Raw genomic sequence first — 27,473 nt, forward strand, 5'->3', positions numbered from 1 at the left:
ATCATGATGGCAAACTATGATTCTTAATCAAAGGAAATGTATAATAACATTCATATTATTTCAGCAGAACATACACAGTGTTGTCCAATTCTAGAAAAAGGATGGATAGGATATAATTAAATAGATCCGATTGGACGATGTCACATTGAGCTAGAGGACAGTATTGGATTTTCTTCTGTATTTCCTGCCATCATATGAAAAGCCTTTGATAATACAACAAATTGTAATGTGTACAGTTACAACAGAGTTCTCCAGCTTTTATTATTGAGGTTAGGTTTTTATATGCAAGTGAAGACACACTGGCGTCACTCTTATGTAACATTGTTTGTCACTGTGATTACAGGCTGGCATTCAGCCAATCACTTGTTGTTGATCCACAGGATAACAAAATACTTCTAAAAGAACAGGAGGAATCACGCTAGGAAACATGCAGGAAAACAGGAATTATAACCTCAAAGTACTGACAATCGCTCTATGATCTTTTACTGCGATAAAAACGTGTCGTCATGATGGTGAAGGATCTGTGATTTGAACACAAACTTGATTTAAACACAGACGCATGATGAGGGTGAGGACAGCTTATATAACATATACAAATGCACACAGGTTATATAACTAATGAATCATTCGATATTGAGGATCCAAAAAACTGAACACACACACACACATTTTAGCTACAGCGGAGATTATACTCAAGAGACATAAGAGCAGCGGACCTCAAATCCAAATAGCCCCTCAGATAAAAGGCGAGTCCCACACATTACATAACGCTGTGATAATAAACACAATGCAGTCAAGACGTGTTTTAAACTGCAGAGTTGAAGAAGACACTTCTTCCAAACATGAAGTAGTCAAACGTGGAGAATTTGTAAATATTAAGAGGTATCCGCTTTCTATGTGTTAGCAAAAAGCCATATGTATGCATACAGAAGAACAGTGCATCATTTGAATGATAGTAGCATTACATTTGTCCCATTAAGAGATGTTTGTCTAGAAATAGACACACGTTGGTTTAAGGCTAGAAACAATTTGCCTGTGGTTAAGGCAAACTTCAATGATTCTTTGAAAACATACTTTTTTGTTTTACTTTAACTCGGATAACGGGAATCACTTTATCATGTTTTTGTGGCTGCTATCTAAATAAAGCTTCAAACTCCAAATTCTATATTTTGTCTTTATCAAAGTTTCAACATATATTTTTTAGTCCAGAGAAACTTCTTGCTGAACAGCCGAGTGGCAATTACTGACTTCACCTCCAGTAACTACATGCTGCTTAATCTTCAGCTTCACAGGCTGCCCGCCTCATTAAGAATCACTACCACATGCATGAGTCCATAGAGGTGTTTTCTTAAGGTGAAGAATGGATTTAGAGAGCCGATTGTTGCTAGGCGATCAAGTCAAGATCCAATATTCAGCTGTTCGTGATGAGGAGGAGATGAAAAACAGGAGAAGGGAGCAAAACAATAGTGATGAAGTGCAGGCAAAATGAGACGATACAAAGCAGCGAGAAGAGACAAAAGTGAGAAAGTGTCACGATGAGTCAGCGAGTGTCACAGAGCATATACGCACCACCCGCAGCACATTTTCTTCTGTTGTGTGTCATAAACAGGGGCTGCAGTGGACAAACGTCTTCTGTGACCATGAGGTTATGTAACATCATAAGTATACAGTATGTTAAGTGATTATATAACCTGTCACAGAGTACTGCAACGGCACTGAGTATGTGTCTGCTGGTGGTGGTCCTTCAAGTGTGTCAGGTTTTTAAAGAGCATTGATTGAAAAACAAGAACAAATAAATCTAATTTCCCCCCTGTCTCCACATAATTAAAATGGCCTTATTATGCTTTTTGGGGTTTTGGCTTTCCTATAGTGTGTTATTTAAGTTTTTGTTCAAGTAAATTGTCTGTGAAGGCAAACATCCCAAAGATTCTCTTCACTCCCCCCCAGCCTGTTACGCCTCAATTAGGCTCCTTTGTTTTATTCCTTAACATAATGACATCACTATAGGCACTTTCACACCAGAGTACTTTTCCAAGTATAGTTCCGATAGTTGTTGACATTTTGCGTTCACACCAAAAAAATCCGAACTAGAACTTAGTTCATGAGAACCTTTTCAGACCCTTTTTAGTCCCTGCTAGAGAGCAGGTACTTTCATGGGAGAAAAAGGTTCCCATTTCTGATTGGCTGGTACGGCAAAGTACTTGGTGTGAAAGCGCCTTATTAGGGCTGAACGATTTTAAGAAAAAATTGAAATTGCGATTTTTCTGGCAGAGATTGCGGTTTCGATTTCAACCACGATTTATTTTCTTTAAATCAAGTTTCAGTGTAAATTAATTAAAACAATGAATTTCATTAAGATAATGCAAGAATGAAAACGGCTGGCAACAGATTTCAAATGCAAGACTGTTTATTAACAAAATATCAAGCATTAAAAAGATCAATGGCTCAGCAGCATCAAAATAATTGCACTTTTGTAAAATAACGTAGGCTACATACAAATTATAAATTATAACAACAAAGTGGAGCAAAAAAAGAAGTCTTACGTTAAAAGTAGTGCAAAATGGCTCAAAGGAGCTAGCTTATGAACATCAACATCAGCAGCAGTTACAGATATTCAACCCGTGTATTCAGAAACCTGTGCTTCTTCTTCAAATAAAGTGGCAAGAGGAAGTGAAATGTAAAGGTAGTAAAAAATAAATAATAATAATAATCATAATAATTTAAAAAGTTTAAATTACCCTACATTTTCCTCATCAAGAAAAGATGTCAAACTGGTTAAATTATTTTACATCTAGTCTGTATACAAAAGATAAGTAAAAAAGAGTGAACATCTTTTTTAATGGAACAAAGACATGTCAGGGTAAGGTGCCGATAAGAGATTTCAGGGCAAAGGGCAGAAGAACAACAACAAAAATCAATAAATCTTCCCCTTCATCCCTTCAGAGATTTTTGGCCAAGAAAACCAACATGTCAACCTTTGCTGGCTTCAGACATGCACGCTGACATGTGACAATATTGCCACTGGCACTGAACAGTCTCTCTGATGGTGCACTCGTTGCTGGTATGCAAAGGTACTTACGAGCCAACTTGCTAAGCCATGGGAAGTTGACATTGTGCACTCTCCACCAGGCCAGTGGATCTTGCTCTCCATCAATGGTAGGAGTTATGAGGTAGTTGTCCAGTTCTGCTTTAATGGTATCCTCCAACTGCACAGTAGAGGAAGCAGGGACCACCTTGGTCTTAAAAAAGCTGCCCAGTGACCGCTTTCGTTTTGTAGAGGTGGATGGTGGTTCTTCTTCTGCACTCAGGGGCATGGTATGGGTTATGACACAAGCCCTCTGCTCCTACAACACACAGTAATAAGAGGCATCAATGTTTTGCTATCAGTTGTGATTAAGACCAACGAGGCATTTTGTCTAAAAGTTTAAAATGTCAGTAGAGTATAGTTAAAAAAAACTAAAAATACAACTTTTTGTTTTATTTTGAAACAACAAAGAAAAAGGACAGCTTACCTTTTGTGCCACCTGTTCCATTTCCATCTTCACTCTGTCTTTGATGTATGGGACATTCTCTTCGCTTATGTAGCTTGTCTTGAATCTTGGATCAAGGAAGGATGTGATGTCCAAGAGCTCCTGTGTCACTGGGTCGCTGTATTTCTCTTCAATGTAGTGGAGAGCTCTTGATTTGATCTCCTTGGTGAGATTCGTGTCCTGGTCAGTTTCAGCAAGCGTTGCTGTTCTGAGGAGATGGAGCACTGGCTTCAGGTATGACACGCTTACGTAGTCCTCACCTGAGAGGGCGTCTGTGAACTCCTGAAGAGGACCGAGGGCATTGTTTACAGATTCAAGTACATCTATGTCTTGCCAAGTGGGGATCAGGTGCCGCGTCTTCCTGTCTTCAGACAGAACCTGGCACAGTGCCTTGCTCTGCTCCAACACCCTCCCAATCATTTTCTGCCGGGAGCCCCATCGTGTCGGACATTCAGTGACCAGTGACTGTTGAGGTAGGTTTAAGTCTTGCTGTGCCTGTTTGAATGCCCTCTTCTTCTTCCAGCTGTGAGTGAAGACCGCAACCAGCTGCTTGCAAAGTCCTGTGGCCCGTTTGATTCTTTGATCATCTTTGACAGCATTTTCTGGTGGAAAACATTACATGTATTACAGTATGAAAAGCCATAAGGATAGCTCATAACACAGAATTCATAACATATTGATTACATCTGTTGTCATCTTGTATTAAGTTCAATTACGTTTTTTTAGCAGCAGACGTCAGTTATTGCCCATAAATTAATTTGTAATTGGTAATTAATGTACAAGCAAGGAATATGCTTTTTAGATATTCCACTAAAAAACAAAAAATCATTTAATTCGTAATATAGTAGCATCAGCTGTGGTTGCACCACCCTGACATCTGCTACTACAAAAACGTCATTGACCCATTAGTAAGGGCTTCAAAAATAGGGGAGACCGCCTTTGCATCTCTCGGCAATCCGCAATTAAACAGAAGCAAGCAGTATTGGGAGGTTTTAAAGTTTACCCATGAAAGGGTTCATTTTTCTCACTAGGATAAACAGTATGTTAAAGTAGCATTGCGCTAACAGTTGGTCAGCTAACTACAGCTTGACAACAAACCTCTCGGCGCTTCATCCCTCCCCCCTCCCAACTGTGTTTGAGGGCAGAGTAATATAGCAGAGACTAGGGCCTCTGCGAGGATAATACGAACTCTCACACTTGTAGTAACTTTGTAAACATACACACTCGCACGAACACACATTCTTGTACTTACCAATTGCAAGATGCAGCCTGTGTCCGAAGCACTGCAGTCTGGTCCATTGGTTAAGTTCCATTGCTTTGATCATATTTGTAGCGTTGTCTGTTGTTATGCACGTCTGGGCCTCTTCTTTTAGACCCCAGTTGGCCAAGCACTCCTTCAGCCCCATGGCAATATTCTCCCCTGTATGGTCAGTGGGGAAGTATGCTGTCTGCAGGCAGCGGCTACACAACTCGAAGTTGGCGTTGACGAAATGCACGGTCAAACTCATGTAGGGCTCGGTCGTTCTGCTTGACCACAGATCAGTAGTTGACGCATAAAACTCCGTGTTTTCCAGATCATTTAGAACTTTGGCCTTACATTCTGTGTAGAGCTGTGGGATGGCAACTTGATTGAAGTATGTGCGGGAGGGCAGAACATACCTCTTATCCATTGTGCGTAGCAAACTTTTAAATGCGTCTTTGGTCACTGTGTTTACAGACACCATGTCCTTCGATATGTAAGTCGTTACGGCAGCGGTAATCTCCTTGTGTCTTCGGCTAGTTTTTTCATAAGGCGTCACACTGGCGAACGATGATGTTATTGTTGGCTGACTTGCCGAAGTATGGCTGCTGCTTGATTTTTCACGGTTCTTTTTCGCCATGCACTGCTCATACAAGTTCAGGTGGTGAACTCTCAAGTGGCGATGTAAATTGGTGGTATTGCCAGCCGATGTAGCCACTTTTACACGACATGTTTGGCACATCACCTGTTTCTGGTGTTCATCATCATCCTCAAATCCAAAATACTGCCAAATGACCGACGTGCTGTTTCTTTTTGGTATTAATTTAGTCGGCTCCGCTTCTGCTCCCGCTTCTGCCATGCTTGAAATTTAATGACGAGCTACACACTGATTGGGGTGGAGAACACGTCATCTGGTCACGCGCAGGCTGCAGCTTTCTGATTGGTAGCTGGCACAGAGCCTTGGGCATTCATGTGAAATTATTGACGAAATTATTATTATTATGCACCAAGAAAAACCGCAGCTTTGACGATCCCAAAATCGTGTTGTCTGAGATCGCGATTTTCGGTCTAAAACGATAGATCGTTCAGCCCTACGCCTTATGTAACACTTGCACTTCTTTAGGCTAGCACTCAGACACTTTGCACGTGATATGTTAAGGGGTAGGACATCTCAAAGAGGTTGACCAATCAGGACAGAGCTGGCCAGCTAACCAAAAGGAAAGGTAGAAAAACAACACACCTTTTGAACATTAAAGCATGTAGGCGTGTCACAGTAAAGGCACAAATGCAATTAGGAAACCCGAAAATGACCACAATAGGGCGCCTTTAATGTATATAAAAGCAGTAATATACCATGAAAAGTGTCTTTTCCTGTGTGGTCTGATAAATCTGTGACACTTTTAGGTGTGAGAAACCTTTTAACCCTCACTTGATGAATTCAGGCCGTTTTCTTGGCTGTTAAAAATCTGTTAATAATACCAAGTGTTCACCCAACGGTGATAAAAACCGCTTGAGAAATCCACTGAATAAGGTTTTTTTGTGTGAGCTGTCTCTTAGTATTCAGAGAAGAAAAACTTCCCTGGAACAGATGGATAAACGTCTGCCCTCGAGCTGCAAACACAAGTAAAATATTTGAATCTGATAAAGTCGTCCGCAAAAATTTTGTCGAGCTGCTCCATTAATAATTACCGTACACAGACTGTGACAGAACAGACTGAGTTCCTCTCTGCGATATGCTTTCTTAGAAAACAAAATACCTTGACCAAACCCAAAGCCACTGTTTTCAGGTGTGTGGGTGTGTGTATTCTCCACTGTTAATGTCTAAATGTTTCTGCCTCTTCACTGACCTATATGCTGAAGTCAACTAAAGAGACATAAGTGGACAGTCTGTCTGTGTCTTGCACTCATGCCCTCTAATGGTCTACATAAGCAGATTATGGCTGACGGCACATATTTACTACAACAAGGCGGAGAATCCCACACACACACACACACACACACACACACACACACACACACACACACACACACACACACACACACACACACACACACACACACACACACACACACACACACACACACACACACACACACACACACACACACACACACACACACACACACACACACACACACACACACACACACACACACACACACACACACACACACACACACACACACACAAAAAACTGTGCACTGTGTTATCTAACAGAGACCAGGGATTCCAGGAAGTAGACAGGAAATGGAGGGATAAAGAATTTATTGTAATCAATGGTTTCCAGGAAGTAAAGGTTAATCCGTTTCATGGCCTCTCTACTAAGCCCCAAATTTCTATTTATTCTGACGTAGTTATTCAACAGGCTTTGGGAAACTTCAATGGGAATTATGTAACGGCTGACTTTTGAAATGCCAGGGAGAGAGAGGGTAGGTTTGGTTATAAAACAAAGATTGTTAGGTTTGAAATGATGAGGTAATCATGGTTTATTGAACCTTTACGCCCCCCTTATATCATTAGTGTGGACCTTTATATATACAGTCTACGGTGTGCACACACTGATATCTTTAGGAAAAAACCCATTATTTGTAAAATCTCTTATTGACATCTAAACTATAGCAAGTCAAAGGGATTGGGACATTTTCGCTGCTCCATCTAGGTTAAAAATGAATATTTGTCCCTTTTAAAAAAGTATAATTTGCAACTTAACCATCAAACTTCTTGTGTTAGTTAACTTTATTGGTTGGCATTTTCCTGCAGCAGGTAAAAACAACTAATAAGGTATATAAATTCAAGTTATTATTATTATTATTATTATGTGGTGGAAATTACATTTGGTTAAAAAAATGTTTGAACTGACAAATGTTCTTATGTTTTTAAATCAGAACATTTGACATAAATGTGCCTCTTCTATGGGATAGCAAAAAGAACATGTATTATACTTTTAAGCCCTTATTTTATTTTGCGATCACAGCCTGCTCCAATCTTTATAAGTGAAATCAAATGTCAGATTTGAACTTCTGATTTTCCCTTCTGATGCGCTCTCATTTTACATTTTCTGACCTCTTCCTAATTGTCCTGCCACTTTTACTTCTTAACTTTTCTCATGTGTCTGATTCTACCTGCCAACACCTTCTTATCCCACCTTATCATCATCCTTAAGAACTGGACTGCATTTAATCTACTTGCATTTCTCCTACGCAACTCTTATCTCTATTCACTGGCCACTTCATCTTCTAACCTCAACCTGTCTTCTCCTCTTGCTATATTACATGTACTATCTCTTTATTTTATTTCCTTTCTCTTCTCCAACCTTCCCCTCATCCAGGTACATGTCTGAGCTCATTGGGCAGCCATGTCCTCTTTGTTACATAACCTCCTCCTGAGGTTATGAAACACAGGATAACGTCTAACAGGGCAGGAAGACGTTCTTGAGATGTTCGGCACGCTGCTGTCATAACAAGGTGTAATTAACCTACAGACAGATAACTGGCTTTTTGACAAGTTGACATCATGTCAAAATAAAATACAAATAGAGATAGACAATCATGGGATATTGTCATACAAGTAAATATCTAATGGAAAAGTTGTAAGAATGTTCTATCTAAAAAGTGTTCCATCAAGTACTGATACTACCAAATACGACAAGTTATTTTGCACCAAATTCAGATAACCAACTCATTTTATAGTGATAGTACATACATAAAGTACGGAAGTACAGCACCACTTACAGGCCCGGCATATGTTCCAGCGGACGGACACGTTTCTTGAGCCGATTCCGTGTGGACGGAATACTTTTTTGATATCGACATCGGTTCGTTTTCATTTTCGTGTGGATGGGGCCCAAGACAACATATTTAAAATTCCCTGAGAACTGAAGTGATCATCTCACAGCAACCAAACGCATCCGATTCAATGAGGCGTTTGTGTTCAAATGTCAGAAAGGGGTCAACATGGCCAACATGAGATGGGTCACGGATGAATGCAAGGTTAATAACCGTCAGTAGGTTGTGTCGAGGTCAACGAATACAACTTTTGTTATTTTCCCTTTTTACTTCCAAATCAAGGTGCCTCAAGCGGTTGCTGCCCAGAATGAGACGACACACACACACACACACACACACACACACACACACACACACACACACACACACACACACACACACACACACACACACACACACACACACACACACACACACACACACACACACACACACACACACACACACACACACACACACACACACACACGTCCTGTACGCAGACACACACAAAATATGTACAGTGGCACTGACACAAAGCACAGTCGAAGGAGCTTCTAGACAAACAGGGACATTTAAAGGACATCTACAGTAGACTTAGAGACACACAATCAAATGAACACACTGGCGGATATTGAGAAAGGTTGTGTGTGTGTGTGTGTGTGTGTGTGTGTGTGTGTGTGTGTGTGTGTGTGTGTGTGTGTGTGTGTCAGGATTTTCTGCCCTCCTCCAGCTGCTGGGCAGAGTTCATAATGTTCTCTGAGTTTTACGACAAAAGCAACAAGAACAACGTGGGAGAGGATTTCAGATTTGACAGACAGCATAGTGATAAATAGGAAGACAATTGACTCAACTCTTTCAGTCATTATTGACTTGGATTATGTTCTTTGGTTGGTATTAGGTTTGCAAAAGAGAAAACCTGCAAATTCCCAAATGTACGTAGGGGTGAACTGAGGAAAACATTACAAAGTTCAGACAGTGAGACATAACAGGTTTTTTAAAAAATAAAGGAAAAACCCAAACCAAAGAAAAAGTTGTAGTGGAAAAACTCTTGTGGTTTCCTTCCCGGGAAAAAACAGGATTTCACTGGGTTACGTAACTTGTCTTGAGAAAGACAAAAAACTACACACACACACACACACACACATACACACACACACACACGAGCAGCCCGACCAAGCAAGGAGGCAGAACGTCCAAAAATATAACCCGACATGGGCATTTATTAAAACACTGTGCACAAAGTTCACACAGCCTCAATCCTGCTGCTGTTCACGCGAGCGCAGCCTGCAGCCACCAGGATCTCACACACACTACCTCTCACAAGAAACAGCACTTAAATACACAGACACTAACAAGACACAGGTGAGGGGGAGCAATTAAACACAGGTGAGGGGGGAGGAGACAACCCAAGGCCCCAGGTGCACACAATCATCAGCCACAGACATTCAACATATTATTTGCACCCTGATTACTCTCAACCGCTGTCATCCTTATCCCAGCATCCAGATGACATCTCAATAAATACGGCTTAATCAGTTAAAAGAACACTACTTCAATAATTAGTATAAATTATGTGCAAATACGCAATGTGAACTGTACTATGCAATCACACTAATAAAGTGCAATATCACCCGGCCCAAAGCCGTCAGTCCATAGTGACGAAGTACACACACACACACACACACACACACACACACACACACACACACACACACACACACACACACACACACACACACACACACACACACACACACACACACACACACACACACACACACACACACACACACACACACACACACACACACACACACACACACACACACACACACACACACACACACACACACACACACACACCTGAATGAGTTATTAAGGCTGCTTTATTAGAGCGAGGCAGGTGAGTTATGAAACCCTCCCACTGAGTGTGTGTGTCAGAGAAATAGAGAGATTAGACAAGCATTTAAAAAATAAAGAGACAGACCAAGACTGTGATGGAGGAAGAGCAGCAGGAGGTTGGACGCTCTGTTTGTGGGCCAACGTGTCAATGCTGCTGAGGAGGACGAGGAAGCGGAGGACACACATACACATGACTGCAGGCTACCAGCCATTACCATTGTGCTGGTCATACTATAACCGGTTACATAAACGCTTGTTGGCAGCATTTTGGACCCTGTGTGTACTTTCAACCTCTCAGAAAAATAAAGTGTGTAATTCAATATGATCTATTAGCCTGACAGACAGTATACTCTAGAATTATAAAAGCTTATCAATATTTACACTACACAAATTTCATTTTGAATGTTGCTAAAAAACCTCTGTGAAGATGTTAATCGATATGGTGGGCTTGGCTTTCTAGATGGCTAGGTTAAGCAAAGTGCAGCCATACAAATATATTAAATAATAGCTTAGTGGTTTTATTTTACTGATATTGAAATCAAAGTTCAGTTTCGGACATTAAGCAGCGATATGAAGCGACCCCCAGTTTTAAGACTGGCATTGTACACTGTCGCTTTTTTTTTCTTTTAATGTAAAGTATGAACAGCATGTTCCTGACTATTTAAGTGAGGAATGTCAGAAATAGAAGGAGGGTTTTGTTTTGGGACTGAGAATAGGGGACTTTGTTTAATCATGACGTATGTTATACAAGCAGCAAACTCCTTTCAGGAGTGCGTAGGTTGTGTGTATCGCTAACAAGTGCGGTAAAAGAGAGAGTGTGTGTTTGACGTATGAAGTCAGCAGGATGTAATAGCTGTAAATGCAGCATATGTGCAAAATGTGTTGATGAATAAATGCTAAGCCAGGAAAGTAGCAAAAACAACGGCTCAGAGGATCCTACTTAAAGTCCATGTAATGTCCAAAATAAAAGTTATTCTGTGTTAATAAATCGCTTCATCACTTTCCACTGTTTCATTTGACATATCAACATCAATGATTCTTTCCATAAATACCCCCCAAATAACATGAAATGTGTGCCACTTTCCCGTGTTATTCCGCTCCGGTAGCGAAAAGCTTGCCAGCTGTGTGACGTCACACGTGGCAAACACCAGCCTCTCTGGATTGTTTGTTTTGTATCCTTCCGCTATTTTCGCTCAACATATGTGTAACCGGACCTCGCTAAACTTTTTTTATCTAACAATTCATGATGGGGAAGCGATGTGTAGTTGTGAGCTGCTGTGAATGTTTCCTGATTGCTATAAACATTGATCATGGGTGCTGGAAGATTGTGCACAAAACTCGGGTCAGAATTAAGTTACTACAGGTGTTATGCCAGCTTGAGCTAAATGTCACCAGAGTACAGTGAACTTGCCTAGTGACTGAAATATATAAAAGTTGAAGTGAAATAAGTAAGGCCAAAAATGAATTACGTCTGAATATCTTTATTATTTTTACCACTTTTAATTATTTGTGGGCTCGCACATATACCAAAATAGACTAATGTACACTGCAATAAAGATCAAATGTTACAAGTGAAAAATTAACAAAAGAACCCTTTTTTATTTATCAAACAGTAAATTAATACAATCTTACAAATTTGTGATTTGGAAAATGTTGTTATATTTACATGTTTCTTTGGAAAAATAATATTGTAAATGATGTACTTTGTAAATTATTTACATCATGCGAAACCATTTTAACCAGTTCAGCTGCATGATTTATGTCAAATTACAGATTTGGCCATTGAAATCCCTGATAGCGGCCTCCCGGCTCAGGGTAAGTCTTCCGTATCTCGGTTACAGCACATGCAGCGGGACTCTGATTTTTGGGCCGAGTAGGCCTACACCCTAGCACCAACGTACAAACTGTCGATAAGCTGTATATCGATACTTCCTAATGAAAAAAAAGTATACAGATTATAAATATATTTGGAGAAAAATAAAATGTTATGTAGTAGCCTACTATTATGTAGCAATGGTTACAAATTGGCTTATAACATGATATTTGTATTTTACTTGTACAAAATAAATATGAGGTTATACATGACTGCTTGACAGAATCATAGACCTCTTATATATTTCCTCACATGTGTAGTTGTTTCTTTTCTCAAGCATATACATTGAACTTGCATACACAGAAAAAATAAAAGCCAAGCTGTTTTTGACTGCTTGAAAGAGTTTAATGGTATCTTTAAAAGTGTACCATATCTGTAGCGACTAAAAGTATTATATGAAAGCAAAGCTGCAATAGGCAGTTGGGTCAATCAATATTTACTTACTGGTGTAGTGGGCCATCAACTGCTCTGTGTTGTTGTTTGTATTGAAGATACGCTATTTTCAGTGTCCAAACACTGAGACAGCCTTCTCTAAAGCCTGGGTGGCTAATAATGCACCTTGGTTTCTCGTCGGTGTCTTCTATCTGGCAGAGTCCTGCACGGGTCTGATTTTCAAGACCCGCTCCCGCCCCGCACCCGTGACGTGCAGTACCGAACCCGCCCCGCTACCCGCACATATTGCCAATTAGTCCCGCAACCCGACCCGACCCGCCGGCACATGATCCGCAACCCGACCCGAACCCGCATATATATAAGCAGTGACAACGTGCAATTATTAACACACGCAGTTGCATATTTGGCTCAAAAAGCCTGGGATGTTGTTTATTTTCTCCATCTAGGATGACACCAAAAGCCTCCCAGACGTTGGATTTTGCTCTTGAGGAAGAGTTATTGAAAATGCTGTATTCTCCCCTATAGAGAGCTTCACCTCAGCCATTCAGAATGTGGTGCGCTCAGCAGCAGATAGATGCACTGCAGAGGTTATGATTATGCTCGGTACCGCGGAGGAGAGGTCTGAGGATTTAAACATTAAACTAAATTATTATTGTTTAAATATATTTATTATGCAACACCCGCAACCGGACCCGCATCATCTTTGTTTTACCCAGAAGTGAACCCGGAAAAAAGCGTTTGAAAAAATACCACCCGCAAATCACCTTTTTTGCGGGTCACCCGTCGGGTACCCGCGGATACCCGACCCGATGCAGGACTCTGCTATCTGGTCAGTAGGTTGCAAACTGTCTATTTGTTCCATCACCTGCCAGATCTCTCTGCAGCATACACATTCATCTGCAGTGGGCATGCTTTCACAGCATTGACATGTACACCTGAATATTGTACATAACATTAAAAAACAAAACAATATCTGCCGGACGTGTGAGGAACAGATGACAAATTAAGATCGACATTTAGTGCAGGTCAAACTAAATAAAACAGAATTTACCATTCAGTATTGCCGACTCGAGTCTCGCCGGCTGCGGAATCCGCTTCTCTTTCACAAGTTTCTGCCTCGTTGTTCGATTGCTGGGCAGGAGGCTCGTACTTATAAGGCAAAATGCCTTGAAGTGAAAGGCTAGCTGGTTCACTCTCTACTTCTGTAACTGAATCCAGATAACCCACTGAATCTGAGCTTGAATGATCGCTGTCGCTGTCGCTGTCTGAAGTTATCGCGTTGCTTGCCATTTGGACTGATTTGATCAAATGGCAATGTTTGCCACGTGTGACGTCACCGCTCGTTCGGGAGTGATCGGGGGCGTACTCGGCAAACTTCGGAACCAACATCGGTTTTTAACGTATATGTCATTTAATTATGACGAAACTTTAAAAAAAATTATTTATTTTTATTCTGGTGATATCTAAACTACATGTTAAAAAACACCTGTGTTAGATGCATTACATGGCCTTTAAGGTGGAGTACGCTTTAAGGTGTTTAGTAGCTCCTTGGGCACAGCTATTCGGAAAAAAGGCTAAATTAAAAAGGATTAATTTTGTTTTAAAAATGACTGGTTGTAATTAAAGGTTTTGCTGCCATGTATAATAATGAAACTGGCGTCAGCTTGGCACAGGCTCTACCCTCATGACATTCATCTGATCATAAGACTGCTGTAATGTAACAAGATACTCTGCAGACATTTAATGTGTGGGAGAGAGACAAAGGGGGCTGTTTAAGGTAAGACAGAAATGTCCTCATGAGCAAGAACAAAAAGGAGTACAGACACAACAGAGTTAGAGATGAAATCTAAAGAGCCCCAGGAGTGAGAAAGAAAAAAAAGAGAGTCAGAGAAGGGAGGGGCATCATCGTGCAGCGGCAAGGTAAAAAGAAAAATGGACATCGCCCAACAAAGAGAACAAAAAAAAGGAGAACATTTACATTAAAAGAGAACAAAAAAGGCAGCAACATTTTTTTTGGACAAAGGCGACATTGGGGAAGTGGTAATAAGAGCCATGTGGCCGGACTGGTGAAGCCTAGATCCTCTGAGCCGCGGAGTTATAAAAGCAGCCAGAATACACGTGTTCCCGGCGTTTAGCCCGACCCGCCGCTGCTCTGAGAATGGACAGGTTGTTCCTGTGCATCGTGCTGAGACAAATTACAACTCAACAGAGCATGCGGGGGGAAATAAACAAAGAATTCATTATAATGACCGTAAAAGGTGTTGCTGCTGTAAAACATTCATTTTCAATTATTTTCACAATAAGCAGTGTGTGACTGATGGACAGACTGTACTCACAGGATGAAAACACAACCACACAATGTTTTGAGGGAGAACAGCGTGTTCTTTTAGGCTTTATCACTACTCGCCATGCCACGGTTGAGGCGATGACAAGGCATCTAGTGTGTCTTTTCACAATGAGCCACACACCCGGAACAAAGCCCAGGAAATTAGGAGCATGTAGGCATCAGTTATTCCTTCATAAAAGGCTCCTCTAAATACATGCCAACAGAGTGAGAGGCATCTGAACACAGTGCACCTCGAGGAAAACCAGAACAAAAGATTCATAGAATAAAAAGTATAAATATTGATCTGATTTTGTCATATATATATATTCTATAGTCCAGATTTGTAGTCTTTCATTGTTCTGGGTCTTTCCCTCCAACAGTATTAACATATGGCTTCAATTTATTGGGCCAACAACACTGTTGGACCTTAAGGTCAATGCAACAGGTAAAGGTCCGGTAAGGTAAGAGTTTTTTAGGGTCAGATTTCAGTCACCTTATTCCACCCGATCATATGTTTAACCATCTGGGGGAGACATTTCCACTTACTCGAGTACCCTAACATTGTGCTACGTGTATAAAAAGGCTTTTAATTATTGTACAATATGTCTCAAGTAGAATTGAACACACTTGAATTAAAGCTAAAAGTCACCTGAATGAATGGACTTTAACTTTGAATCCAATGCGCTGAGACATTATAAGAACTCAATGTCCTATATTTACAGACTGCATATTACTGTAACAATTATTTGCTTATCAGCTGGCTAATCTATCATTTCTGTGAACTTTCGGGCTGTTAATGATGTATCTAAAGGTTTATCTGATGATAAAAGGGACAAGTTAAAAACCAATAAACATGTAAAGAAAGGATTTATTGACCTATATCGATCCGTCATGAACTTTTACAGAGTAGATTCATGTCACAAATCACTCAATCTCGCATTAAAATATTATGGAAAAAGTTGGTATAATATAATACTACAATCTAATTACTAATACTGATATCTCTCTTTTGATAAAAGGTTTTTTGTATTCCCTTTGCTATGTGAATACATTAAGAAATAAAGCATTTCACATCAAAAAGAAATCCCCTCTTTGAATAGATATATCTTTCCAGATAAACTGCCAACTGCAGCATTCTGACTCCCTCCTCACGCGTTTACTTGTCTCACCCATGGTCTGATAAACGATATGTTTTCCTGCCTACACATGCTCACACTTCCAGCATGGCCCAATGTTGATCGGATCCACCAATCACGCACCGGCATTGGTTTAGGTAACCGTAGTAACAGCCAATGGGAGGAGCGGGCCGGAAACAACAAGACGAGAGAGAGAGAGAGACAGCCGGGCACGCGGGGGACATACCGGCTTAAAGATGGAGGGAGGGCCGACAGAAAAAAGGGAGAAAATCAAAGAGGGAGGAAGGATGGATGGAAGAAGAGGAGAGAAATATGAAGGGATGGAAGTTCAGAGATTGAAAACAGCAAGGTAGACGTAGCATGCAAACTTAAGTAGGTATGGATCCACTGTTACACATCAATGTTAAGTTACGTCAATCAACTACTGCTGCACATTCCAGCCACTTCTAAGATGGTTTTTTAATATCAAAGCCCCCCTTCATGTCCTCTTTAACACATTAATGAACTCTCCGCATGCCACTCATTAGATATAAAGTACAGTGAGTATTTATTCAGCTTTGTAGGCAGCATTTCTTTCCTAGAGGTCAGTGATTCATCCCAACGCCGACCTTTTCTCTGGGGTCATGATGGTGATGTCACTCACCTGCAAAAGACTCCGTTTCATCCAGGAGCAGCATGGTTATCAAGTTAAGAAGAGCCGGGTCTTTTCTGCTTTCCTTCTTCCTCTCAATCTACCTGTCAAACTCTCAATACTGCCTCCTGTTCTAGGCAGCAAAAGAGGTGTTTTTCTCCTGCTCTCAGCCTTGTTTTACACCCTGCTGGCCTTCAATATATCTCCTCAGTGACTGGCTGGCTGGCTGGCTATGTTTCGGGTGCTTTGTGTGCTCCTCTCTGCTCAAAAGCAGTGTGAGTATGAGGTAGAGGCATGTAGAAGAGATGGCAGCTGAAAAACTTGCATAACCCTTCATGCTGGAGCCGGGGCCCGCTGAGGGGGGACTGGTACGGACGATCATCCCCCATTCTCCCTCCCCTTTTAGGCAAAAGCCACTCCTCCATAACACGCTCAGGAATACAGAGCATGTACGGAAGCAGCCGCCCACACACGCATGTCTGTTAGTTAACAAATGATTGATTATAGGAAGAGGCTCAGATTTAAACTCCTCAATGACATTTGAAAATGGGTTGGTTACTTAAAATGAAAATTCTTTAAAAAAATGGACACACAATTACAATTTGAAAGTATTGATATGAGATTGATGCTGGTTGCATTTCACACAAATCCATGGATGAAGAATTTGATTGTTTTAATTATATGTCAAACTATTACCTCCTCTCCCACATGGTCATCTGTATACAATAGAGGCAACGCACAGCTGACCTGAAAGACAACTGCGCACTGCGTGTGTGTGTGTGTGTGTGTGTGTGTATAGCAGAAAGAAGGGCACAGCGGAGGAATGTGGTACCAAAAATGTGTGTCAAGGTCCTCTAAACAATCCTCGATGGTAGAAGTGTGATGTTAATTTACCCTGGACTCAGTCTTGAATATAATTTGTCAAACAATGGCAAGTATTGAAAAATACTCACTAACTGTTACCTCCGCATGTTACTTAACGTAAAAAATAGTACAACAAATATGTACAATAAAGTACAACAACAGCTTCCATACTCATCTACTGTTGCATAAGGAGTATTTTAGTATCACCATTCACCAACACTCGTTTTTTTGTCTCGAAAATAAATGCTGCAGAAGAACATGGACACTACACATCATTCATCTGATTTCTAGTTAATGAATCAAATATGTTAAAATGTTCCAAATAACTAAAGGACTTATGTTACAAAATGTTACAGAAAACTCTTCACCCTGGATTACATGTTGCATTGCGCCAACAATATAAACTACTTTTATTATAGCAAAAAATTACTCGTAATGAAATTAAAAAAGATCAAACTAAATCCATTGCTTCATCCAATTTCTGCGAGAAAAGATGACAATGTAACTTAAAAATGTTTCATCCACTTAACAAGCATTATAAAACCTCTGAGTTCTGCCCAGGCCACAGGCTTGGCACTGCCACACATATAGGTCAGTGTGCCTGCATACAGCCCTGACAGAAAGGCATACAGCAGAGGAGATATTGGGACTAAAAGAGATAAGTAAGTAGAAGTTTGAAAGACTAAACAGAAAACAACTTACACACTGAACAAGTAAAAGATTTAAGCTGCTCACCCATGTCATGTGGTTTGGAGTTGTCTTTTGTCATAGCTGATGATACATCCATGCCTCCTCTACACTTTCACTCTTAGAAACTCCAGCTGTTCCTCCTTCCTGCCCCTAACACACTCCAAAGGGAGTGTTTCAGAGTGTGTTTTCTCAACATCTAACGCTAGACTTGTTTACCAGCTTTACCGGCGCTCCAACGAGGACAGAAGGCCAGTGGGACGATTACAAAACAATGAGTCTTAAAAGTTGCCCCAGTCTGTCGTTTGTAGGAAACCCCCCTTATTGTGCCGGCTTTTCCTGTCTACTTCCTCCTCCTCCCTCTCTTTCTTCCCTCCCCCCTATGACAGACTGACACAGGAGTGAGTGTGATGTCACCAAGCCACGCCCCCTCCAGAGAGGCTGCCTTAGGTAACAAGGGTAACGGGTTCAACCAGGAAGTGGTGGACAGACACAGGACAGACTGAGGGTAAACAGAGTTTACTGTCACATCTGGTCCTGTTGACTTGTGGTCATTTCACTGTAATCATGTGAATATCAGGACTTTTTTTATATTAACTGAAATACAATTATATTAAACTGATATATTAAAGGAAATTGAAGTTAAACGTTTTGGAACGAGGAGGAATACACAAAAGAGATCACGATTTCAACCTGCCAAAATCAGCTGTTATCAAAATATGAATATGCACAGAAAAACTTGAGGCACTCATATCAATTATATTCAATTTTAAATATATTGGGAGGGGAGGATAAGAAAGACGGGGGAATAAGGATAAATAAAGTCATATGATACTACTTTATAGTCCAAGCATACACAATTCAAAGACTGTTGTTTGGCTTCACATGATGGTATTACACATCGTAAATGGTAATAAACACATCATAAACACTGAAATTGCAGTAGACGGTTCATTTCAGCAACATTTACAATCCTCCTCCAATGTGTGCATCGTCGTTATGATTTCCTTTTAGACTTTAACACGTCCGACATTCCATTCAATGAGTATACGCATTTATTCCATTTATTTACTCACGACCGGCCCAGCCTCTCAGCTCCGGTGTGTCCCTCTTTTCCGGTGATCCAAACGGTGTGTGTCTCTTCCTTACGGAGTTTTTTGACTTGATGTAATGGCATCAAGGGTTTCCTCTTGCCACTATAGAGCGGGGTTGACGACACGCAATCCAAAACAATAAGTAGCCGAAGGTTTTCAGTCAAAAATATGTAATTTATTAACAAAAAACTATTGACTTAAATAGTCTCAAAATAACAAATCTTTAAACAATATTTCGGCGGTATGCTTTCCTATATAAACTAAACTATACTTAATTTGCAGTCCAATTTGCAACACTAATTTCTGTCAGCAATTTGAGGTAAAAAAAACTGTTCCGCTCCCCGTCTCATCAGGTCTCCGAGCACGCCGGCTGTCCTCAATTACCTCACTTAAATACACACCGGAAGGTACACGGAAACAGATCATATTTACGATATAAAATTAAACAATCACTTCATCAAAACATATTCACCATGGCAATATAAATCATTTTCCATCATTAAATCATTTATCAAATTATGAATCGAAATAATAACTTTGTGGCTCTAACAATAATAATGCGGAAACCATCAATGCTGAAGTTGGGAGAGGAAATGGGGAGAATAATAAATCCCAGAAAATTATATACATGATAGGTGAGATGAAGATGCATAAAAGAGGGGAAATAAATGGTAAACTATAGTAAAACTTAACCAATGAAATGATGAAGTCACGATACAAAAAAAACAGGAACTAAGAAATGAATGATAACAAGGGGGATCACTAATTTCAGAACAATCCTGTGAACCTGAAGACCCCTTTAAACCCTCGTTGGTGGTGTGGACACACACACACACACACACACACACACACACACACACACACACACACACACACACACAATAGCCCAGTCTCACATGGCTACATACAGTAACCTACATTGCTGTGGAGCTCGGGGGAGGGGTAAGCGGAATGAGAAATACTGAGGTGGGGGAGGAGATAAGAGGAGGCGGTGACAGCAGCAATGTGGAGCGGAGGACTGAGTGGCAAATCATACACAGACAGACACACACACACAAACACACAAAAACATTCACCTTTGCCCTACCACAACAGTTCTGGTATCCAGCCACGCCTCCTCCTGTGTGAAAGGAAGGCTCACATTTCAATTTTTACATAACCTACTTCGTGACCAATAAAAAGTGAGAGGGATATCATTTTGGTTCACAATATATTGTACTTTTGTGCTATGCTTGAGAAGAGTTCAGGCCCTTAACTTAACTTATGGGACAAAAAGCACTTGTGACAATGACTAGAGCAGGAGATTACCGGTAAATCAATATTTTACGTTGTCTGACAAAGCCCTAACCGCTAATCACAGAGAAACAACTATTGATACTCAGGTGTCAGTCTTTTAGAAACCCACTTCCATTAAAGGGGCCCTACTATGCTTTTTGGAGTTTTCCCTTTCCTGTAGCGTGTTATATAGGTTTTTGTGCATGTAAATGGTCTGCAAAAGCTAAACGTCCCGACGTTCCCGCCAGAGGGAGTTTCTCTCCCACACAACCCGGACTCCCTGAATCACCTCCATTGGACTCCTTTGTTTACTTCTGTAATCTGGTGACATCAATAAGTGACCCTTGCGCATCTATTGGCTAGCGCTGCAACACAATGTCCACGATAGGCTTAGGGTGCGGGACATCTCTAAGCAGTTGACCAATCACAACAGAGCCGATCAGCTAACTAATTAGAGCAGACTCGGCTCTGGTCTCACACAGAGGGTGAAAAGAGGTGCTGAAGCACAGGCAGTATGAGAAGAATAAAGATCTTTTGAACATTAAAGCATGGAGACATGTCACAGCAGAGGCACACAATACAAATATTAACATGAAAATGAGCATAATAGGGCCCCTTTAAAATGAATGCAATGGGTTTGTTCCTTGGCCTATGCTACAAACTTCCAAAACGTTTTATTACTATCTGTAATCCTGCTGACTAAACACTTCTTTGGCCAAAGTAATAAAGACGTATCACTAACTGAGTTTTCACCTGAAGCTTCATCATCGAGTGTATCCTGCAGTGTGCAGATTCAAAGGCTTAAACACCAACAATTAGATCCATCCCCTGTAATGAAGCATCAGACCATAACACCTCTGTGTACTTGCAGCTGATAATAAACACATCACATATGCTGCTGCTGCTGCTGCTGCTTTTGAAATGAAGGGACACATGCTGCCAGCAGAGCAACATGGCATCCGACTGTGGCACCTGACAGGGCATCGGTCAGGTGTGAAGGTGTGCACAGGTATATTGTACTCCATCGCTTCTATTTCTATTGTTTAGTTATGAAACAGTTATGGTATTCATTTGTATATACTCAGTATAACACAAATCACATTTTTGTTTTAAGATACAGGAAGTATAATCCATCAACATAGTTTTAGTCAACACCGGACCTCTGGTTTACATTTACTGCTGACTTTAATGGTTAAGTAAACAAAATATATTTAGTAGATCTCATGCAGATTTAAAATAAGCAAGGACTTTTTGTTTATGTTGTCTTGTGCTAATCAGAGGTTCAGATGACCCTGCGCATTTTCCATACCTAAAAAGTGACCATAATGTTTTAGCTATATTTTGGGATACCCATACCACCCACCACATACAGCCATGTTATAAAATATAATTTTGAGAGATTTTAGATACATGCCTATTATTGAGGCATGTATAATAAGAGTCTTTTTTTTATACTAAACTGCTACAAAAGCCTGAGATTTGTTGAGAATGATGACATTGCAGCGTAAATAAATGCATATGAAATCGAAATGATTTTAGACGAATATTCAGGGGTTTAGGTTTGTAAAGGTGATATCTGATGAAACTCGCACCCACTCAGATATTCTCCACTCCTGAACGTCGTTAAAAAGGGCCCACCACTATCTGATTATATTAAACTCCTGTCAATCACATTAGTGGGACTCCACATGATTGATGTGAAAATTATGAGAATAGATAATGAGATCTGCAGGATGGAAACCTGTTTCTCTGGAGTAGCTCAGTTTGTAGAGAGGTGGTTTAAGTGGTGAGTTACTCAATTATTACATGAAGTTGTTATTAGATATTATTTACTGATGCTTTCGTCCAAAGAGACACACAAACACTCACAATGATCGGGCAGTCTGGGTTGTCAGTATGTAGACCAGCTGGTGCTTCACCACCTACACTTCACTCTGTGCAGCCTTTAATCAGGTTGCACACATTCATGCTTCTCTGATCCAATCACATCCATTTCAGAACTCATTTTCAGGTAAACTTTTAGAAACAGGCCCAGGGAAACATATACATCTTCATTACTGACATGACATCCAAGAGAGACAATCTGAAGAGAGGTAACACCAAACTTAACACCATTTAAAAATACAGTGTTGGAGTTTGGGTCTCTTCTTTGTTCACAGAAAGGTGTTATTTCTAATAAGCTGACATAAAGCAACATATTTAAAGATCTGTATGAAATCTAAGTACAACACATACTCAAGGTTTGGTCTCCACCTCCAAGGAAGACTTTCTGTGCCTTTAGCTGTCAAATGCTTCACTGGCTGAAAGTTTCCTTCCCTGTGACACATCTTTTTGTATTGCTAAACATTGTTAAGACAATGATGCTCCTCTGCTTCGTTCTTAAGATGTTTGTTCCGCACGACCTTTGTTCATATAAGGTTGGACGTAGAAGGTAGTACGCTAACAATCAACTCTTTCAAAAAGGCACTACCTGGGGTTGGCAAGGCGATGCATCTTGCCGCGGAGGTGTCAGTAACATTCGTGGGAGGAAACATGTTTACCTGTTTTTCTTCCCAGAGAGTGAGAGTGTACTCTGCGTACCCACGCCTACACACAGGCGGGGGAGCAACAGGCTAATTAACAGACTATTACTCTCCCGCTCTCTGGAGGCAGCGAGTGTGTGTGGGTCTTATGAAAGATGTGACTAAACCTCATGGCCGCCTCATCTGAGCTCAATAACATGCAGCACACACACACCTCAATCTGTTCACACACAAACACACACACTTGACCCAGAACAGACATCCCGATACATGTCTGTGCTTCAGAAATAGCTAAAACCGAAGGTTCTTTATTGACTTTACATTTCAGTGAAGTGCTACATGTCCATACAATTATTTCTGAATGAGGGAAGCAAGCAGGGGAAACTGTAAAACCTAAACAACACAGATCCAACAGTTGGCAGATGGCTCTAATAAGAAAACTGCCTTTTATACAATCTTCATTCAAATGACTTCTATAAATATTAACTTAGCAACATGTTATTTCATACATGCGTGTTATGTGATGCATGTGGTCACCATGACAACCTAAAACTTGTTTTCAGAGAAAACCCAACACACGCAAGCAAACAAAATATTGACCTGACCTTCAGCCACAAAAAGACACAACCAAAAACATATAAAGCACAGCTCCATGTGCGTCAGATAATTTCAAAAAAAAAATCCAGATGCAGAGTGTTCACGAACACCAGGGTGAAATCTTTTAAGAAATGTAAGAGTTAATCGCGTTTGGAATAACTATGGCAACAATGTGACAGAATTTCATGCACATATTGTAATCTGTAATAATCATACAATATAAATGTGTTCACAACTGTTTTTCTTCAGTGCTGCGAGAGTGTTATTCTTGTGCTCATAAACACATTTTAACTGGCTATGTTCTCATATTCTACTATTTTCTGCTCTATAAAATCACATCTCTTTCCTATTTTCTCTCTATGGAATGGAAAAAAGACATTTGAGTTTTCAAAGTGGAGGTAAAACACAAAAAGGACAGAGAGCAGAGGAAGAGATGATAATATAGCTTAAATCAGCTGGAAAACCCTATAAAGTTCCGTACAGGCAAACATTTAAAATAATATTGACGTACGTGAAGAAAAAATTAACAATAGAGTTGTGAAGCTGACCGTTGAGCGGCCCAGACCAAGCAAGGAGGCAGAACGTCCAAAATGATAACTCGGTGTGGGCATTTATTAAAACATGAACACATTACACACAGCCTCAATCCTGCTGCTGCTGTTCACCTGAGCCCAGCCTGCATCCACCATGGATCTCACACACACTCCCTGCCCCTAACAGACAGGGAAACAGAGCCTAAATACCCACCCACAATAATCAGCAATTAGACACAGGTGAGGGGGGAGGAGACAACACCGGGCACCAGGTGCACACAATCCAGCAACACACATTACGGGAGGGGGAACACCTCTCAAACACAAACATACAACCGAACAGAAATAGACACATACAAACCCAACCAAATGCAGTCACTTGAACAATTAATGCCACCCAACGCTATGATGTCCACACCCCCACATAATTATCTGCACCCGGATTCTTCTTAACCGCTGTCATTCTAGCATAAGCACTTTCGGCGCTCTCGCTAACTCCCCTATCTTGTCAAGCGGAGCAGAGGACCCGACCAGCACCTGCCAGACGATATTTCAATCAACACGGTTCAATACTTTAATAAATACTATTTCAATAATCAGTATAAAATGTGCAAATAGGCCATGCCAAACGGTACTGTGCAATCACGCTAATAAAGTGCAAAACTGTTCACTAAAGTGCTGAGTTACAAGGCCCGAAGCCGTCAGTCCACAGTGACGAAGTTACCTTCGTCACAAGAGTATTTAGAAAAAGAAAGAAAATAATGTGTTACATGTAGAGGAATGGAGGTAAGCCATTGATCTGATCAGAAGAAAAAAATGAGTGAACAAAACAAATGGGGGATCCTCGAAAAGGAAACGGTCACAACTCGGCGGGGGTCAGCTTCCTGGTGACAGTTGTCATGGAAACCATAGGACAATGAGACGGCGGGGGGCTGACGATGTCAACAGAGCAAAAATAGATTTGCAAATGGAGGAAGCTAAACATGTAAACTTATTTTTGAGGGTTTTTTAATCTAGCTGCCAAACCGAAACTTAATTAAAAAAACTGCAGTAACTGTTTGTCTCCTGTGCTCAACAAAATATTTTGGATGTTGGAGACATTTTAGAGTAAGTAAGTATACACATAAGTAAAATACTATGTGTATTGTACGTATTTGTCAATTCTGATAAACATCAACAGGGTAAACTTGCACCACCATCATTTGTTCCCTCTTACCAGGACTTTTCCACACTAAGGAAATCAAACCAGCAACCTCACAACCCCACTCCTGCAGTCACCTGTCACCTCTGGGACAGTTGCACAAAGAGTGGCACAACTTGTTTTGATACAAATGTTTTATAAGCCTGAACATTAAGCAAGAAAGCAGGAGGACCGGAAGTCCTTTTTGTCAGATGATTAATGTTACATCATTTCTGTCTCTCGCACACAGAGCCTAAATAACACGTACAGACCGGGAGAGAGAGAGAGAGAGAGAGAGAGAGAGAGAGAGAGAGAGAGAGAGAGAGAGAGAGAGAGAGAGAGAGAGAGAGAGAGAGAGAGAGAGTGTGTGTGTGTGTGTGTGTCAAGAGTTCTTCACAGGTTCACAGGGTTGTGTTCCCTAGGCCTGAACATATCAGGCAATCTGCTACATTAAAGGGTTATGTAATGCTGACTCATAGTTCTCTATAGGCAGAACACTTTACACAAACATGTTTTGGCCACTTACATATAAGTGATTCCACAGGAAGCACTAATAGATCTATGGCATGTAGTTATACTGCAGAAAAACAATCTGTTAACAATGACTTGAGGCTCTACAAAATAAGCCAAATACAGTATTCAACATGTTCTAGATCAGGGGTTTTAAAAGTGTGGGTAGGTGAGCCTCCCCTCAGAGAACATAAGAACAGCCGCGCCCCCCCTCCCAATTATTATTGCTGTTATTATTATTATTATTGTTGTTGTTGCTATAATGCAGGGGTATTCAATTGCATTTCAAAGAGGTCCTGTAAGAGAAAATGTAATTAAAATGCTCTGTTTTCGCTGTCTACCTTCCGCCATTTGAAATTACTCAGACTGTTTCTCTCCTCTTGTCTCGTCTCTTTGTATCTGTGTTTGAATCTATCGTGCTGACTGCACCGATTTGATTGGCTGAGTAGCGTCACCTCCTTAAAACATTAAACAATAACTTTTTTAAACCTTTTTATTTTTATGTTTTAAACATATTGTATAAAACTCCCCCACTACTTGGACTATTCCTTGCACCCCTCTAGAATAAGCCCGAATGGTCTCAACCATATTGCATCAGTAACGTGCACTTGTTATTATAACAAGATCGCAAGGACACTGGTAGCGATCGGAAAATTGAGTGTTGTTCAGTTTGTGTGTAGTGGAACATGCGTGTCCGTGCATGAAAATATACCACACACCCAATTACAATTGCATGTTCAATTCACTACCCTGGAAGTTAATACAGTTGTTAAAGTTGGAACAGCCTGTGGACAGCCGTTCTTCCTTGCATGTCAGTCGCCGACACCTTCTTACAGAGGACAGGCACATCTAGCTGCAGCACGACCATGAGCACGACCCGTATATTTCCGCACGCCGTGTTCTCAAGACATATTTTTTTTTACATTTTCAACATGGTGGATAAATCCTTATATGCTCCCGGCAACACACTGAATGTCAACTTTGCCTCCTTATTACACTCACCCCTTTAGTGGGAACAATGAGTCTGCGTCTTTGATGCACAGAGGAATAAACGCAGATCATACTCTGGCTGCAGCCTTTACCGGTACTTGCTTTTGATCAAAGTCAATGCGGAAAACCTGCACTCACACAGGTAGGTGGAGGTGAAGGGAATGAGCACTTTTACAGCCTTTTTGGCGAGGTGGGGGAACTCGGTCTCCACAGACAGCCACAAGTGGGCAAGTGTCACTTTACTCGTCTTTTTCTCGTTCTTTTGTGTCTCACGCTGCGCCTCCCCTGAAGCTCTGTGGCGCCCCCCAGGGGAGGCGCGCCTCACACTTTGAAAACCGCTGATCTAGATCAATCGAATTGAGGGTGACCAGCAGAGATTGCGCTAGACTTTTTAGCTGCCCGTCATTTTGGACGGACAGGAT

General features: G+C 40.8%; 2 protein-coding genes across 7 annotated transcripts in view; both read right to left on the bottom strand.

The window, feature by feature from the left end:
• Positions 1-27,473, bottom strand: part of LOC307037678 (helicase ARIP4-like) — a 96,086-nt gene that overhangs the window by 40,310 nt on the left and 28,303 nt on the right. Inside the window, exon 1 of one of the 6 annotated variants that reach the window (XM_079678735.1) lies at positions 19,427-19,981. The exons of 3 other annotated variants lie outside the window; for them this stretch is intronic. Coding sequence is in view for 2 of the 3 variants with exons in the window: in XM_079678732.1 (XP_079534858.1) it covers positions 18,399-18,450 (52 nt within the window). In the remaining variant the exon portion in view is untranslated. Of the gene's footprint in view, positions 1-16,811; positions 17,074-18,398; positions 18,557-19,426; positions 19,982-27,473 lie in introns of those variants that run through there. 2 more of the 6 variants (XM_079678732.1, XM_079678734.1) reach the window with 2 other exon arrangements.
• LOC307038207 (E3 SUMO-protein ligase ZBED1-like) lies at positions 2,217-6,544 on the bottom strand. Its single transcript, XM_079679530.1, has 3 exons — positions 4,783-6,544; positions 3,513-4,132; positions 2,217-3,344 (listed from the first exon to the last, which is right to left on the bottom strand). The coding sequence occupies exons 1-3, from the start codon at positions 5,627-5,629 to the stop codon at positions 2,940-2,942; spliced, it is 1,872 nt and encodes a 623-aa protein (XP_079535656.1). The 5' UTR covers positions 5,630-6,544; the 3' UTR covers positions 2,217-2,939.

The sequence above is a fragment of the Notothenia rossii genome (assembly GCF_949606895.1).
Source record: "Notothenia rossii genome assembly, chromosome: 4".
Classification (NCBI taxonomy): Eukaryota; Metazoa; Chordata; class Actinopteri; order Perciformes; family Nototheniidae; genus Notothenia; species Notothenia rossii.

Coding starts and splice junctions, on each gene's coding strand:
- LOC307038207 (XM_079679530.1), bottom strand. CDS start 5,629: ATGGCAGAAGCGGGAGCAGAAGCGGAGCCGACTAAATTAATACCAAAA. Junction 4,133..4,782: donor CAGGCTGCATCTTGCAATTG/GTAAGTACAAGA, acceptor GTTTTCCACCAG/AAAATGCTGTCAAAGATGAT. Junction 3,345..3,512: donor TGGAACAGGTGGCACAAAAG/GTAAGCTGTCCT, acceptor TGTGTGTTGTAG/GAGCAGAGGGCTTGTGTCAT.